The 18,784-nt window shown below is 43.9% G+C and overlaps 1 protein-coding gene across 1 annotated transcript; it reads left to right on the top strand.

Moving 5' to 3' along the window:
• Window positions 1–9,844: 9,844 nt before the first annotated feature.
• On the top strand, window positions 9,845–18,575 carry LOC124712152 (trypsin-like). Its single transcript, XM_047242448.1, has 3 exons — window positions 9,845–10,048; window positions 18,174–18,294; window positions 18,406–18,575. Exons 1-3 carry the CDS (start codon window positions 9,845–9,847, stop codon window positions 18,573–18,575), a joined length of 495 nt encoding a protein of 164 aa, XP_047098404.1.
• The last annotated feature ends 209 nt before the right edge of the window (window positions 18,576–18,784 follow it).

The following is an 18,784-nucleotide window of genomic DNA, read 5'->3' as shown; positions in this document are numbered from 1 at the left end:
AATTATTAATTTTTGACTTGAGCATGTCTGCTCTAAACTGACTATTGCCTTTTTGCAGTGTAACTTTATGCAAGCAACCTTTCTATGTTATGATATTTTTGATCTTGGTTCATGTTTCTGTCAAACTTGCTAATGCCATGAATTTCAGTTTGAGGAGGAAAAATGACAATGTTAAATTTAATGTAGTTGGCACCTCTATAGACTGTGTAACAGATGCAAAATTTCTAGGAATGAATATTGATTCTCAATTGAAGTGGTGTGAACACACAGAGGTACTTGAAAACAGAATGTAATCAGCATGTTGTGCCCTTAGAATCCTATCATCAGTGTCTAACATTCAGTGTCTTTTAGTTACATATTATTATTATGTACACTCACGGTGCTAGTTATTTCACATTCCTGTGAAAGTACTCCTCTATTTAAATGTATCTAACTATTACAATACATTATAGCTGTGAGCACAACAACAAACTACAATCCTTCATTCCTGAAACTGGAATGATTTTGTCTACAGTTTACAGATAAAAAATATTAAAAATTCCTTAGTGTGTTGTGACCAGAACTCTACTCTAGTTCCAGAAACTCAAGCGAACTGTCGTTACTTTACCATTTCGCTGGCTCAGTCTTCGTTACAGCAGTGGAGAGCAGGAACGCTTCTGTCTTATTTGTACATTTTCTTGCGATATATGTATAAAAATGTGTGCTGGCGTGCACATTAGTTCCTTTAAAACTTTTAAAAGCGGATCACTGTAGCGAATTTTATGCAATAATGTTACAGTTTTGTGAATAAAAATGAATTATGTTAGTTGCAATAACATTTACAGTTAACTTGAGGACTCTGAGATGCGTCTTCAGTATCGTTAGAGTCCCACGACTTCGACATCTGGACGGAGATTGGCAAAGCTCTCTAGGGCGTGCTGCGTCACTCCACAGCCAGTCAGGTCCCAATAGGGCAGAGTGTCCACGTGAACCAGGTAATCCACACTCACGTCTGTCACATCAGAGAACCCACGGGCGACGAGCTTCTGGAGCCGTGGGTTGTGCTCATTCTGGCCACATCCCATCCTGCGGAGGATGGCTACGCCCCACGGGGAGTTAGGGCCCTTCCCCAGTAAGCAGATCCCCGTGTCCGACACTGAGGACACCATTAGAGTCCGGAACCACTGCATGAACTCCAGTCCCAGGTGCTGACCCGGTAGCACGTCATAATTATCATCATCCAAGTCATTGTCGGCTGGCCAATCCAGCAGCAGCTGCTCCAGCCACGTCACTTGGCTGTAGAAAATTATCTCCGGGGACATCAGTGGCAGTAATTTTCTCGTGGTGTCGGTGTCGTCCGACGAGTCCGAGGCGTCCGAGCTGTACAGCACAACCGGGGGCCGCTACTCCAGCAGCAGCCCCTCGAGCTGCTGCAGCTGGCTGAAGAACATCAGCTCCTGGTCCCCCTCCTGCGTGCGGCGCAAGTCCAGCACCTTCAATTTCTCGAAGCCAGACATGCAGGCCAGGCTGGTTGTCCGCAGTGAGTAGTGAATGCCGGGGCAATGTGTGATGCGGAGGACCTTCAGGTGGGCACACTTGCTCAGCGACAGCAGCGAGCTCGGGGAGAACCACGGGCACCTGTGCAGCTCCAGCTCCCGCAGGTGGGAGAGTGTGATGTGGCAGCCCATGAAGTACGTGTCCGCCAGCCGCGGGTTCGAAAGCCAGCACCGGCGGAATGCCAAGAACTCGAGGCTGCTCGGCAGCGTCCTTGGCCGTACCTGCTTCTCGACAAAGTGGTGGTTCCACAGCTCTAACGACTTGAGGTTCGGGCAGCGTGCATCCAGCTCTCTGATGAACTCCCCAGACACCTAATCACCAAGATTCGGGTACAGTCTGTCTAATGCCTCATCATTTAAGTACCTCGCTACTCCGACGAACAGGAGAGGACCTCGAGTAGTCACCGATGTTGTCCACGGACCCAAGAATGGCATGTACCGTTCACAGAACTGTCTGCAAGTCATTCCTGTCACATGACTGTAGTCTGGAGATACCCACAATGAAGGGTCAGCAGCAACATTAGCAAATCTTGACGTCACTAGCCCGAGTGAACGCACGTCGCGAGGTGGCAGTAGTCGCAGCACCATCAGCAGTATCTCATCTGATAAGTCTGTCAGATTCGGTCTGTGTGAAAGACAGCTTCTTCCTGCGCCTTCACTTTCCACAGTTTTGCCTTTTGATCCGTCACCGCCTACCGCCTCTGGTTCGGGTTTATTTTCCATGACAGCTTGACACTGCCCCCGACGGCATCAGTTCCAAACACGACAACCACACGTCACCCTCCACAGTTTCCTGACAGAATTCTTAACTATGGCATTCTTTCTTGGGGAACAAATGCACAAAATATGAACAGAATTTCCAAACTCCAGAAAAGAGCCATAAGAATAATAACAAAAAATACTAGTCGAGCTGATTGTAAAGCTTTGTTGAAAACACTGGGTATTTTAACTGCTCCATGTGAATACATTTACCAGTCAGTTGCACACATCAAAAATGACATTGGTAATTACTGCACAAACAGCTCTGTCCATGACCATGCAACAAGAAATAGACTCAACTTACATTTACCAAGAAAAAATAAACATAAAACTCAAAACAGTATTTTCTACCAGGGAATAAAACTGTACAATAAATTACATAAAGAGATTAAGGAAATTGCAAAAATACACTTATTTAAACAGGCATGTAAAAATTACCTGTTATGCAATGCATTTTATACATTGAAGGATTACTTAGATGAAACAGAGTAGGGGTTTGATAAAAAATGTTATACAAATAAATAATAATAACAATGATTGTAAAAATCCAACATTCCACATAGTGCCTTTATGTTTTTTTCCTTCTTTTCTCCTTTCTAGAAATTCTTACCCCAAGCTATGCATAGGACAATACTAACACTTCTTCATTCTACGCTTGTTGAAAGGAAAGTGCGGGTATTAGTTGAGGACCAACTGGATGAAAATCAGTGTGGGTTTAGGCCTCTTAGAGGTTGTCAGGATCTTTAGCATACGGCAAATAATGGAGAAGTGTTACGAGTGGAACAGGGAATTGTATCTATGCTTTATAGATCTAGAAAAGGCGTGTGACCGGGTTCCTAGGAGGAAGTTATTGTCTGTTCTATGAGATTATGGAATAGGAGGCAAACTTTTGCAAGCAATTAAAGGTCTTTACATGGATTATCAGGCAGCAGTTAGAGTTCACAGTAAATTGAGTTCATGGTTCAGAGCAGTTTCAGGGGTAAGACAAGGCTGCAACCTGTCTCCACTGTTGTTCATATTATTTATGGATCATATGTTGAAAACAATAGGCTGGCTGGGTGAGATTAAGATATGTGAACACAAAATAAGCAGTCTTGCATATGCAGATGGCTTAGTTGTGATGGCAGATTCGATTGAAAGTTTGCAAAGTAATATTTCAGAGCTAGATCAGAAATGTAAGGACTGTGGTATGAAGATTAGCATCTCCATAACGAATGTAATGTCAGTGAGAAAGAAATATAAACGGATTGAGTGCCAAATAGGAGGAACAAAGTTAGAACAGATGGACGGTTTCAAGTACTTAGGATGCATATTCTCACAGGATGGCAACATAGTGAAAGAACTGGAAGCGAGGTGGAGCAAAGCTAATGCAGTGAGCGCTCAGCTACGATCTACTCTCTTCTGCAAGAAGGAAGTCAGTACCAAGACTAAGTTATCTGTGCACCGTTCAATCATTCGACCAACTTTATTGTATGGGAGCGAAAGCGGGTGGATTCAGGTTACCTTATCAACAAGGTTGAGATTACGGATATGAAAGTAGCTAGGATGGTTGTAGGTACTAGTAGATGGGAACAATGGCAGGAGGGTGTCCACAATGAGGAAATCAAAGAAAAACTGGGAATGAACTCTATAAGATGTAGCAGTCAGGGCGAACAGGTTTAGATGGTGGGGTCATGTTACACGCATGGGAGAAGCAAGGTTACCCAAGAGACTCATGGGCTCAGCAGTAGAGGGTAGGAGGAGTCGGGGCAGACCAAGGAGAAGGTACCTGGATTCGGTTAAGAATGATTTTGAAGTAATAGGTTTAACATCAGAAGAGGCACCAACGTTAGCACTGTATAGGGGATTGTGGAGGAATTTTATAAGGGGGCTATGCTCCAGACTGAACGCTGAAAGGCATAATCAGCCTTAAATGATGATGATGATGATGATGGTGTCTCATCACAATACATCCACTATTAAGTCACAAATGTGTCGTTTTCCCCCCATGTTTGTACTGGAACGTCTTTGCTTATGTTATCACACACATGCACCTGCCTCAGCTTTCTCTATTAAATAAGAAACATTCTTTATAATCAATACATTCACAGATACTCTGGAAGTGAGAGAATGCTGCCTGTGGTTTATGTCATTGAATCAGAATTTTTCTTTTCCTGAGTATTGTCTGATTACTTCAAGCAAAAAGTTCGTTGGCACGAAGTACAAAACCACAACTGACATGTCTGAAATGCTCGGCTAACAAAGAACTATTTGAAGCTTTGATAGGAAGACCGAATGCTGAGAATAAAACAGTATAGAGTCCACAACTAGTCTCTTGAGTGTAGGTTTGTCTTTGGATTCCAGAACTACTGAATCCGAAATAAAGCTGCATAGCGCATGTAAGGGAACAGTACCCTTAAATGTCTGCACATAACACCACTGAATTCAACAGTGCACAATGGGGTGCGCAACGAACAATGAGGGGTTGAAAGTTACCTTTGTTGGGAGTAAGGGCAGCTGTGAACTATCCATAGTGTACCTAAGCGGTTCTTGTTGACGGCTCAAAGTATCACGAACTAAAGTATAATGTTAGACGTCAGTTTGATTTAAAGTGAATTTATTTCGAATAAACCGCGTTTTACCTTCGTGGATTTACTGATTTGTATAGACAGAGAATCTGATTCTTTGTAATTAAGATTATTGCTCAAGAAAGCTAAGCATCACTGCAGGCAGAAATAACGACAAATCGTCATAGATATAACACTGTCCACATTGTATGTGAAGAATTATCGTTTCAGATTAGCATTAGAAAATTATACATGACGATGTGTATGTCAGACTATTAATTCATCACAATCTTCATATACGTCGGAGAACACAACACAGGAACATGATGAGTGCATCAGCTATTCGCGACGGCGGCATTTCGTATCAGACTGAAATCAACACTGTTTATGAGTGATTAGGAAATAAACTGTGAACAGTGTTAATTAACCTTAATTTCTCGAAAGAACTTTTAAATTACGCATAGGCGTCAATTACAACGAACCGCAACTATTGTGAATGTTGCTACAATGGCGGACCCAGAGCGAAACGGTGGTGATACTATTAATGAAGAAGGACAATTTGACGATTCAGTTAATGTAGATCAAGATTCTGGACCTGAGAACACTACACTTAATGTAACAGGAGATAGTGGTGTGTTAGTTTAGGTTCGGCAATTCACAGTTCAGAACTGGCGGTCAGTCAGGAAGTGAGTACAAATGTTGTTGGCAATGATTTAATGTTGCGGATAGTAAAAGAAACGAGTCAAGAAAATACAGATGTATGGCACATTACACTTAGTTCTCGACGCTCCTGAGATGAACTGCGTGATTTTTCCACAATGTGACCAAACAGAGAATTTGTAATTTAGATTCTTAAGAAGTCATGACCTTATAAGTAATTACTTGCAACTATTGTCTTATGAAGGTAGCAGGAAATACACAGTATTTCGCATACCAGAAGATGTTACCAACTTAACATAATGCCTTGCAATCTGTTTGTGTCATCAGCGGCCGTTAGAAGAGCATTAGACGACGTGTTAGGAGAAGATTTTTTTCGAACATGTAGCACTCTACAAAAACGATATTCTGTTTAGTACTACCGCATGTGTAAAACACTTAGAAATTGTTGGTCATGTGATAGAAACCTGTACAATAGCTTGAATTGCAGTCAACCTGGATAAATCGGAATTCACCAAGTCGTAGATTAAATTCCGTGAATATACAATTACTTCGCGTGGAACTGAACCCAGTCCAATGAAAATGGAGGCAGCGGGAAATTTTTCAGCGCCAAAATGCCGTAAGTAACTGAAATGTTTTCTCGGTTTCTGCTGTTTCTGTTATGCTGGAGCCAAGGTAGCCCCTGAGGGCCGGCAACCCATATTACACCACAGAGGACGAGGTTGTCTATGTCCAACGCATACCAAAAGCACCATGGTAAACACCGGCTATTTACGTACAAGGTAATAGAAACAGACATTCCGAGCACTACTTCCAGCAGGGGGAGCTCGAGGCACGGCCTGCAGGAAATAACACTACGCCAAAACCTGACTGGCTGGAGACAGCTATTTAGGGGCTAGAACCAGCGCCGAAGTTCAGTTCACTACGGATGCCGACCTCGTGTAGTTCGCCCACTGAGAATTACGTCTTCGTCTCAGAATTGAACTTTTACTAGTGTGTATGTGTTACAACAAACCTTTGTGGAAAATTAGAAGTGTTGTTCAGACATCAACCTTGTGAACTCACATCAATAAAAACTGTGTTTGTGAAAAATTGCGAACTGTCACTCACAACAATATCTATTATCGTTTTCTTCTTGGATGTTGTCTGTCTCCAACTGTATTTATGAACTTTTAAATAATGATACCATGTGTAAATGGAATAAGGAACATCAAGAAGCATTTGAATTGATTAAAGAACAACTGTGGGAGGCACTGATACTTCATCATCCTGATTTGAGTGAAATTTTCTATCTTGATAGTGATTCCAGTGGTTATGCTCTTGGCGCCGAATTGTATCAGTTGATTGAAGTTAAGGGAGACATAGAACATCAAAGCGTTGAATTAGCGAGTTGTACATTTATTAACTGGGAAAGAAATATACAGTCGCATAATGACAAGGAGTCGCTATTCTGTGGGGTTTTGAAAGGTTTCGCTTTTACCTGTTGCGAAGACATAAGGCACTTTCATTCTTACTAAATTGGAAGGACAGCACAATGTGTTAGTGGATTCTATTTCAAAGTTCTCAGAGGGACATGAATCCATTAATGTTGCGCATCCCAGGCAGAAGGAAAAGCGAATTACTTTCTGCAACAAAGATACTATGTAATATGAAACAGAGTTCGGTTTCATCGTGTATTTGTGTTATTTTGTGTTTTCCCATATGATGATAACACCCTTCTCCATGGCAGTCTATATTCACTCATCTCTTGACTCATTTCTGCATCTCTTTTAACAAGTTACACGTCGGCCTTTCCGTTTTACTTCATGCAACTGTCTATCCGTTTTTATGTCTTCGTGTCCGGCACCATTTTCCATTCGTCTGTGTCTGTATCTTAGTAAATAACCGAATCAACCTTTCATATTTTAACTTAGCAACTGACGCTCTGTCCCTTAGTGACGCAAAACGTTTATTTTTGTCACACGATATGTCCTTTTTTTAAATTTTTCTCTCATGTGGCTGAAGAGCGGCAAATTGTATCCGCTCACAGTCCACCCTCTTGCTCATATGGGGCGGAGGGGATGAAATAACAAAAAAAAAAAAAAAAAAAAAAATACGATGATTTTGAACAGTTCTAGGGTACTCTAGCAGGTAGCGCGATACAGATCTTGCAGTGTTTCACCACGCTTACACGATGTCATTCGGCTGTTATGTGATCCCTCGGCACGCCTTTGATTTCTGTTACCTGCTAAGGGCCGAAACGAAATGGTTTGCCGCGCGTCCTTCTGCACTGTGCCGTCTGGCCTTTACCAATAATTAATGTGCAGACTATTCCTTTCACTTTTTAGCATAGTAATTATATTTACCAACTCAGAAAAGTATCAACCGTCGAGTTACTTCGGTTCAGGTAACACTACTGGCGATTAAAATTGATACACCACGAAGATGACGTGCTACAGACGCGAAATTTAAGCGACAGGAAGAAAATGCTGTGATATGCAAATGATTAGCTTTTCAGAGTATTCACACAAGGTTGGCACCGGTGATGACACCTACAAAGTGTTGACATGATGAAAGTTACTAACCGATTTCTCATACACAAACAGCAGTTGACCGGCGTTGCCTGGTGAAACGTTGTTGTGATGTCTCGTGTAAGGAGCACAAATGCGTACCATCACGTTTCCAACTTTGATAAAGGTCGGATTATAGCCTATAGCGATTGCGGTTTATCGTATCGCGACATTACTGCTCGCGTTGGTGGAGATTCAATGACTGTTAGCAGAATATGGAATCGGTGGGTTCAGGAGGGTAATACGGAACGCCGTGCTGGAGCCCAACGGCCTCGTATCACTAGCAGTTGAGATGACAGGCATCTTATCCGCCACGTCGCGAACCCTGAGCCAACACATGGGGACGTTTGTAAGACAACAACCATCTGCACGAACAGTTCGACGATGTTTGCAGCACCATGGACTATCAGCTCGGAGACCATGGCTGTGGTTACCCTTGACGCTGCATCACAGACAGGAGCGACTGCGATGGTGTACTCAACGACGAACCTGGGTGCACGAATGGTAAAACGTCATTTTTTCGGATGAATCCAGGTTCTGTTTACAGCACCATGTTGGTCGCACCCGTGTGGCGATATCGCGGTGAACGCACATTGGAAGCGTGTATTCGTCATCGCCGTACTGGCGTATGAGCCGCCGTGATGTTATGGGGTGCCATTGGTTACACGTCTCGGTCACCTCTTGATCGCATTGACAGCTCTTTGAACAGTGGACATTACGTTTCAGATGTGTTACGAACCGTCGCTCTACCCTTTCTTTCGATCCCTGCGAAGCCGCGCGGGATTAGCCGAGCGGTCTGAAGCGCTGCAGTCATGAACTGTGCGGCTGATCCCGGTGGAGGTTCGAGTCCTCCCTCGGGCATGGGTGTGTGTGTTTGTCCCTAGGATAATTTAGGTTAAATAGTGCGTAAGCGTAGGGACTGATGACCTTACCAGTTAAGTCCCATAAGGTTTCACACAAATTTGTTTTTTTGATCCCCGCAAAACGCTACATTTTTAGCAGGATAATGCACGACCTCATGTTGCAGGTCCTGTACGGGCCTTTCTGGACACAGAAAATGTTCGACTGCTGCCCTGTCCAGCACATTCTCCAGATCTCTCACCAATTCAAAACGTCTGGTCCATGGTGGCCGAGCAACTGGCTCGTCACAATACGGCAGTCACTACTCTTGATGAACTGTGGTATCGCGTTGAAGCTGCATGGGCAGTTGTACCTGTACACGCCATCCAAGCTGTGTTTGACTCAATGCCCAGGCGTAGCAAGGCCGTTATTACGGTCAGAGGTGGTTGTTCTGGGTACTGATTTCTCAGGATCTATGCACCCAAATTGCGTGAAAATGTAATCACATGTCAGTTCTAGTATAATATATTTGTCCAATGAATACCCGTTTATCATCTGCATTTCTTCTTATTGTAGCAATTTTAATGGCCAGTAGTGTAAAATAGTACTTATCGGATGAGTAGTTTAGAAAGTCCTTACGAATGGTGTCACTAAGTAAAAGTCGTTATAATTTAGTATTGAACAGCTATGATATACGGAAATGAGCTCAGTTATCGAGATAAGAAAGTGATTAGCTTCGACATTAAACGATGTACTGATAGTAGCTATAAACGTAACTGGAATAATCGTTTGCGTCAGAGCGATTATTTTACGCTCAAGGCCGTGCTTGTGTGGGCAGCGTATCGGCAGTATAAAAGGAAGCCTTTTCACGAGTAGGACACTGTCGATGGACACTATGTTGCGAGGACTTTTCATCGTGGCATGCCTGATGGCAGCATGCTCCGCGGCCCCCAGAGCCATGGTAGCCTGGAGTAGAAGCGGCCACGGCCGCATCGTGAACGGCGAACCTGCCGTCATAACAGATTACCCCTGGGTACTCGCCACAGAGTTCCTGGTCAGACATGCGTGCGGCGGCTCCATAATCAGCACGACGTGGGCGATGTCTGCCGACCACTGCTTCTATGACGACGTCAACAAGACGTCGCTGCGGGCCGGATCGACAGTAGGCGAGAGTGGCGGTGACGTCTCCGGAATATCGACAGTCATTTACCACGAGAATTACGACAGCATCACTCTCGACAACGACATCGTTGTCGTGCAGTTAAACTGACGTTTCGTCTATACATGGAGCATCAAATCTAGTGCACTAGTCCTTTTATCGAAAATGATGCGGCTTGACACTGTCGATTAAGGGGAGCCCGAATGATCCATCTCCTCCATGTTAATTTTAGCAAATAGAAGGAAATTTTTTTCTAAAACCATTAAACATATTGCTCTGAAATTTGGACTACATGTTCAGTGAATATTTCTCTACAAGGTTGTAAAGATATGTTAAGAAATATTTTTTGGTTTTTGTTTTGCAATTTTTTTAAACAGATGCTTCCTTTTTCTCTAAAATTTTGCACTTTTTCTTCTATAACTCTTGAATTATACAATTTTTTTTACGATTTGTTATAAAAATGAAGGAAAAGAAGTAAACAACATTGTGTATAAATTTCATTGACACACTGTTAGCAGTTTTTGAGAAAATGTTCTTCAAAGATGAAAATTTTAAAGTTACGGGAAATGGCTTCCAAAGTGTTTTTATTCATTCCTGTCCAATATGATGGATTATCAGCATCCTCTTCTTTTTCCACTGTTAGTTTCCTTTTCACAGGTCTTTCTTCCCTTTTGCTGCATGTTGTAGGCTTTTGTCTCTTCTTCCTGCACCTCTTAGTCTTTCCTCATCAATTAGGCTCATTGTGGAAATGGTGTTGTGTCCTGATTGGAAACCTAAACGTTTCAGCACATCACATTTGATAATGTTTCCTTCATTGTATGTTATCACTGCATCATATTCTCCGAAATGCAATGTTTTTATTTGTACAAACAGTCTTTTGGGAATCCTAATCCAAATTAAATTATTTACACTTTCATTTGAATTTTATGTTTTCCCATGTAAACACTTTTCCAATAAACTTGGCTGTGATAAATCTCTGAATATGGGCTTAATTACATCAATTACAGTTTTTGGCAAACTGTTTTTATGGGCATATTCCTTTCCTGATTGGTACATACACCATGAGTCATCACCTGTAGGGCACAGTGCATGTTGTGGGTGCTCATTTGTTGATGCAGTATGATAAAATAATGCCCATACTCCTCTCCTCATATTCTCACTTCTTCTAATATTTTACCTAATTGCACACCCATAATACCTCTGCAGTCTATCAGTTGCTTCATCTGTCAATCTTCCTCTTCCTCGAATCCTGCCTCGGGCATGGATGTGTGTGATGTTCTTAGGTTAGTTAGGTTTAAGTAGTTCTAAGTTCTAGGGGACTGATGACCTCTGATGTTAAGTCCCGTAGTGTTCAGATCCATTTGAACCTTCCTCTTCCTCCAAAGGTCTTACGATCACTAAGCTTCTGGGATCCTAATATCTGCTTTAGTTTGCGCAAGCTAGCCCCCATGCGCTTCTGCACGTGTCAAATGCACTCCTGTTTTTTAATGTGAATTTCATTTCCATATGGTTTGAGTTCCTCTACGGCTTTATATCCATTAAAATCATCATCTCCTAGATAGTTAGTGTGTCTGGAAAAAATTGCTTTGACTCCCTCTACTTCCATCGCTCCATTCGTGCCGTGAAAATTGCTTCACAACTTTTACTATGTTCGTCCTTGGTATTGCCCTTACATCTGAAATGTTTTGAGAGAATAGCAACATCAATTACTTTGCAACTGCCTCCACTGGTAGCTGTCACAACTCCACCCAGTTTCTCTGTCCATCTTCTTTACTAACCCACTCCCTGTACATCTCCTCTTCTTCCTTCTCTCCCTATTCCTCTCCTCCTTCTCCTTTCTCTGTCCATCTCCTCCTCTACCCTCTCTCTCTGTCCGCCTCCTTCTCCTCCCTTTCTATTTCCTCCTCCCCCTCCATCTGTAAATCTCCTACTCCCACCTGTCTGCCTGTCTCTTCCTCCCCTCTCTCTGTCCATCTCCTACTTCTTCTTTTCTCTGTCCATCTCCTCTCCATTTTCTCTGTCTATTTCCCTCTTCCCTATCTCTGTCCATCCTACACCTCCTCCTCCTGTCTGTACCTATCACTTCCTTCTCTCTCACTGTCTCAGTCTCTTCATCCACCCTTATCTCTCTCCATATCATCAGACTCATCTCATTAAGAGACTGGTGGTTCTTATCCCTTTATTCCCAGATTTTAACTTATAAATCTACCAAATTTCACTGAAATAGTTCCATGGATTTAGGATGAGCTTTTTGCAAGTGGCTTTATTCGCATATGCACACGTCAAATATATTTCATACATATGAGGTGTGCGAGAAAAGTGATGAGACTGATATTTTATCTATCAAATTTTTTATTTATTTCAGACAACATTACTGTTCACACGTATACACTGGTGGGGTTCTTTTTTTCGCTCTTGGTAGCAGCAGTGAAAGGCTTCAACTGAAAGGACCTTTAACAAACGTTATGCCACCAATCTTCGTGTTAAAATTGCGGTATCCACTCGTGTGACCTTTGAAAAGTTGTAATAGGCCTATGGGCAGCGTTCCTTGTCAATAGCACACCTTTGAATGAACTCCAGAGCACTAAAATGACGTCCTATTAACACATTTTTTTAATTTCAGGGAAAGAAAATAGTTGCAAGCGCACAGATTGAGCGAGATGGCGCAGTGGTTCAGTGGTTAGCACAATGGACTCACATGGGGGGAGTGGGGGGGGGGGGGGGGGGCAACGATTTAGACGTGCGTCCAGCCATCCAGATTTTGGTTTTCCGTGATTTCCCTAAATCGCTCCAGTACAATTCTGGGATGGCTCCTATGAAAGGGCACGCCCGATTTCCTTTCCCATCCTGCACAATTTCAATTGACCTCAATGCCGACGGAACGTTAAACTCAATCTTTCTTCCTTCCTCAACGCCTCAGATCAGGAAAGTAGAGAGGGGGGGGGTGTAGAAAAAAAAGCAAAGCATTTTGAGATCTTAAGTTTCGTGATGGAAGTGGTCGTGTGAGATGGGGAGTTGTCATGATGCAGAATCAAAAAAATGATTCAAATGGCTCTGAGCAGTATGGGACTTAACATCTGTGGTCATCAGTCCCCTAGAACTTAGAACTACTTAAACCTAACTAACCTAAGGACATCACACACATCCATGCCCAAGGCAGGATTCGAACCTGCGACCGTAGCGGTCACGCGGTTCCAGACTGAAGCGCCTAGAACCGGATGCACAATGCACTTGCCTGCAATGTCCAAATTTCACTTAATTCACCCTTTATCCAAGGCTTTCATGGACAACTGTGTAAAACACTTGGTTGACAGTTTATCCTGGAGGAGCAAATTGCTTTTGGACGATACCCCTACATTCAAAAATCCATATCAGCTTTGTTTTGATCCTTTATTTGCTCATTCGAGCATTTTTCAATCGAAGATACGTCTCAGTATGCCACTCCACACTTTGCTGCTTTATCTCATGATCATAGGCAGAAATCCACGATTAATCACTTATGATTACACGCCTGAATCATTCGTGGTCACTGACAGTCCTCTCAAGAAGATCAACTCACACATTTCTTCGATTGTCCATCTGCTCAGTTGTTAGGTTTTTCTGCAGTATTTTCCCACAAATCTCTCGCATGTGCAAAATGTCGGTCAAAATTTGATGTAGCGTTAAAGAGTTTACGTTTAACAGGTCACCCACCATTATTGTTAAACGTCGTTCTGGTCTCATAAGAGGATGCACACATTCGATGTTAACGTCGGCTTGTGAAACTGATGGTCTCCCTGAACGAGGTTCATCTTCACCGTGTACTCGGCCTTCCAAAAATGATCTGTGCAGGCTAAAAGGTGTGCTATTGATAAGGAACGCTCCCCATAGGCCTATTACAACTTTTCAAAGGTCACAGCGTGGATACCGCAATTTTAACACGAAGCTTGGTGGCATAACATTGCTCTAAATTCCGCTGTTCCATTTTGTAACACACAACAGAAACTCGCGTGATGGATGTAAGGAACTGAAATGCGGACTGAGCGTCAGGAAGGGATGAACACACAGGTCCCCAAAATAAAGCTAACAGTGTTGCAAAACCACTTTCCTTACTTTTCTCAAAATCTCGTATTTAACACTTTTCATACGTACTTGTACACAAATTTTACCTGTATATCTAGCGAATTTCGCCCTGCACAAAGAGAGGGGGAAGGGGAAAGTGGACTAACAGGACTGGAATAAATACATACTAGGGCAACGGTGGGTACTAAGTTAGTACTGTATAAAACTCTGGCTCCACTGGAATTATCAGTATTACAGAAGGGCATGGATAAGTATACAAAATAATAAAGCATTAACCAAATATACCGCGTATGGTGAATCAGGGACCTAGAAACGACGGAGAGGCTTCGTCCCACCGTAGCCCTCAGTGGCTCACAAGCTCACAATAGGCCACAGCAGTCCACCCACCACCGCCGCCCCATCTCGAACCCATGTTCACTGTGCAGTTCGGCCCCCAGTCGACCCCCCCCCCCTCCCCCCAGGCCCTGCTTCCGGGAGCTCTCATACGAGATGAGTGTAGCCCCAGATGTTTGCGTGGTAGAGTAATGATGGTGTACGCGTATGTGGAGATAATGTTTGCGCAGCAATCGCCGGCACAGTGTAACTGAGGCGAAATAAGGGGAACCAGCCCGCATTCACCGAATCAGATGGAAAATCGACTTAAAAACCATCCGCAGGGCCGGCCGAAGTGGCCGTGCGGTTAAAGGCGCTGCAGTCTGGAACCGCAAGACCGCTACGGTCGCAGGTTCGAATCCTGCCTCGGGCATGGATGTTTGTGACGTCCTTAGGTTAGTTAGGTTTAACTAGTTCTAAGTTCTAGGGGACTAATGACCTCAGCAGTTGAGTCCCATAGTGCTCAGAGCCATTTGAACCATTGAACCAACCATCCGCAGGCTGGCCGGCACACAGGACCTCGACACTAATCCTTCGTGCCGAGGACCAGCACGCCTTCCCGCTCCGGAAGCAGCGCGTTAGACCACGTGGCTAGCCAGGCGGGCAAATACACAGTACTTAATATGATTATTAAAACCCACTGAGATCAGAATTTTACAGTAAAGGGGGCACGAACTGACATACGGAAATAAAAACACTCTTGCCAACGGAAGAACAAAAGGATATCCAATCATACAATACTCTCAACCAGGGCAAACACCTTCAACCAACAGTAGACAGACACCAAAGATAAAGAGACACATTAATCATATGTACACCATGTAGTAAGAAGAGCAAAGAAAGCAACAGCACTAACAGGCAATATTCTGCCTAGAACATAATCAAACTGAGCACTATTCTACAATTCCAGGCCTAACCACCTTGTTGTGCTTCAGCAACGTGAAACTTTGGGTACTTAGGTTGGCCAGCACTGGCACGACCGTTTACTTGATGAGACAGCACTAGCCATTACAATAAACTGTCTTCCAACTGGCGTAGCAGAAAGCAGTCCTTAGCAAGCAGTTCCCGACTCCCCATTACACTGGATCCCCTGGATGCTGCTCCAGCTGGAATGATGCCCCAACTGGCAGCAACCACATCCAGCCTGGGACATCCCTCGGCCCATCTGCCTAGCTGCTCCACGACACTCCCAGTTTATCTCCAGCCAGTCACTCTAGAGGTCCAACTTGCTAACTGTTTTCGTTTTTTCTGGCGATTCTAAACGCCTCTGCCTCACGCCAGCAAGTTTAAGTGCTCACTACAACTGCTGGTTCTGCTTGTGACCTCTCGCGTGTTCCGCTACAAATCAAGTAGAATATGTTTGGCCAGTGACGAGAAAAACAAATGTGCCGCACATCACGGCACAAGAGCAGTACAGTATTTGACATAATCTTTTTATAATGAACCATAGAAAATCATTTATGAATAAATGTCTGCATGTATGTTTTGTGTTTGTATGCTCAGGTACTTTTGATATATAACTATTACAAATGTGGAAATACTGTTTTTATAAACAATTTCGGTCTTGCAGATCATTTTCAACAAAGTGCTAATTTATGCAATTCTTCTTGATAAGTAACAAGGACGTTTCAGATATACTAATAATGTATTACAAATTTCCGTTTGCTCTGATATACAATCATGCTCATAAATTAAAGATAATGCTGAGACACGATGCAACAACGCTCTGGTGAGTGATTTGTGAGATCAAATCATCTCGGGGTATGACCATGCGGTGCATTTGACCTGTGGTCGTCGTATGGTGGCGCTAGCAACATTCCACATTCGCATTGTGTTAGTGCAGAGAGAACGGTGCAGCGAATAATTGTGCAGACATTTTCAGACGTGCTACTGGTGACCATGTGTTGAAAATGGCTCAAAGAACACATACTGATGACGTTATGAGGGGTAGAATATTAGTGCGACTGGAGGTTTGACAAACACAGCAGGTCGTATCACGGGCCCTCCGTGTGCCACAAAATGTGATCTCAAGATTATGGCAACGATTCCAGCAGACTGGAAACGTGTCCAGGCGCTACAGTACGGGACGTTCACAGTGTACAACACCACAAGAAAACCGATAACGCACCATCAGTGCCCGCAGACGGCCACGGAGTACTACAGGTAGCCTTGCTTGGGACCTTACCGCAGCCACTGGAACAATTGTCTCCAGACACGCAGTCTACAGATGACTGAACAGACTTGGTTTATTCACCCGGAGACCTGCAAGGTGCATTCCAGTGACCCCTGGTCACAGGAGAGCCCGTAAAGCCTGGTGCCAAGAACACAGTACATGGTCATTCCAACAGTGGTCCCAGGTTATGTTCACGGACGAGTCCAGGTACAGTCTGAACAGTGATTCTCGCCGGGTTTTCATCTGGTATGAACGAGGAACCAGATACCAGCCCCTTAATGTCCTTGACAGGGAGCTGTATGGAGGTCGTGGTTTGATGGTGTGGGGTGCACGTACACCCCTGCATGTCTTTGGGAGAGGAACCGTAACAGGTCAGGTGTATTGGGACGTCATTTTGCATCAGTATTTCCGCCTTTTCAGGGGTGCAGTGGGTCCCATCTTCCTCCTGATGGATAGTAACGCACGGCCTCACTGAGCTGCCATCGTGGAGGAGTACCTTGAAACATAAGATATCAGGTGAACGGAGTGTCCTGCCTGTTCTCCAGAACTAAACCCCATCGAGCACGTCTGGGATGCTCTTGGTCGACGTATCGCTGCACGTCTTCAAAGCCCTAGGACACTTCAGGAGCTCCTACAGACCCTGGTGCAAGAATGGGAGGCTATTCCCCAACAGCTGCTCGACCACCTGATCCGGAGTATGCCAACCTGTTGTGCGGCCTATGTACGTGTACACGGTGATCATATCACAATTGATGTCGGGGTACATGCGCAGGGAACAGTGGCGTTTTGTAGCACATGTGTTTCGGGACGGTTTTCTCAACTTATCACCAATACCATGGACTTAGACATCTGTGTCGTGTGTGTTCCCTGTGTGCCTATGCTATTTGCACCAGTATTGTGTAGTGCCACGTAGTGTGGCACCACATTCTGCAATTATCCTTAATTTACGAGCATGAGTGTATTTTACAGCTGCTGCGGAACCAAAATCGATCTTTCCGAGTTCATTGTCAGCCCAACAATACTAAGGTATTGTAGTGTAGTTCTTCTAGAAGGACAGGGCGTTTCCTTGTTACCTCCATCTCGTCATCATCATTATGTTAGCAGCCATTCTATTAAAGTCAATTTTGTGTGCAGTCTCTCGGCAGAACGCTCCTATGCTACTCATGCCAATGATTCAACTTTTCTCAAATTCCGAAGCATGTCAATAAGCTTCACGTTCATGGTCTCTGGACATGCTTTGGTGCCATTTCCAATTGAAAAGTTTCAGTTGCACATACTCTTTAGCCATTATGTAACCACACCATTGTTCATAAGTAGGAAAGGCATTTTCCTTCTCTAAAAGTACTGAAAATAAGTTCGTGTAAGAATGGAATTTTAATAACATATCCCACATGCATGTAATACAGAAATATTACTTTCGAAGTATTTGTCATTGAGTTCATAGTGTAGCACTTCCCATTTCAGTCAGTGAATTGTAGATAGTTCCTAATCCTTGTGAGTAACGTATCATGTTGTTCACAGCTTTCTGAACCGTTCCCGGTGGGATCGAACGTCCAGATCGTCAACCTGCCTTCTAAAATCGGATACGAGGCCCCTGCAGGCCTCCCTGTTACTGTCGTCGGCTGGGGCTTGGACGGCGACGGCAACCGACCTGAATAGTTGCAGAAAGTGGACCTCTCCGTTGGCAAAACATCGATCTGCAAGGACATATTTGCCGATTACAATCCAGTCACCGAGAGTATGATGTGTGCAGGTGCCATCAACAAGAGCCCCTGCAACGGTGACTCCGGGAGTCCGCTAGTGTTCGGAAGCGTGCAGGTCGGCATCGCGTCCTGGTGGGACGAGAACTGCGAGTACCCGCAGGCGGTGTACACCAGCGTAGGCTTCTTGCGTCTCTGGATCCAAAATCAAATTAGAGACTAACAGATATTGCTGCCATGTTTGCTCTTCTCTGACTGGTACAGCTACACGTTGATAAATGCGGAAATGAGATTCATGAGAGTACATTCTGTTGTAAGCACTTTCAAGTAAGTATTTTGAGCTATACACTCAGAATTTTGGTTTATTATTTTCTGGCCCCCGTCTGAGGAGGGTCGGCAGCAGCAAAGCCTGCTTCTGTTTGGTGACATGGA

Source organism: Schistocerca piceifrons, chromosome 8 (genome assembly GCF_021461385.2).
Source record: "Schistocerca piceifrons isolate TAMUIC-IGC-003096 chromosome 8, iqSchPice1.1, whole genome shotgun sequence".
Classification (NCBI taxonomy): Eukaryota; Metazoa; Arthropoda; class Insecta; order Orthoptera; family Acrididae; genus Schistocerca; species Schistocerca piceifrons.
Note: the sequence above shows the minus strand (reverse complement) of the source record. Positions and strands in the feature narration are given on the sequence as shown.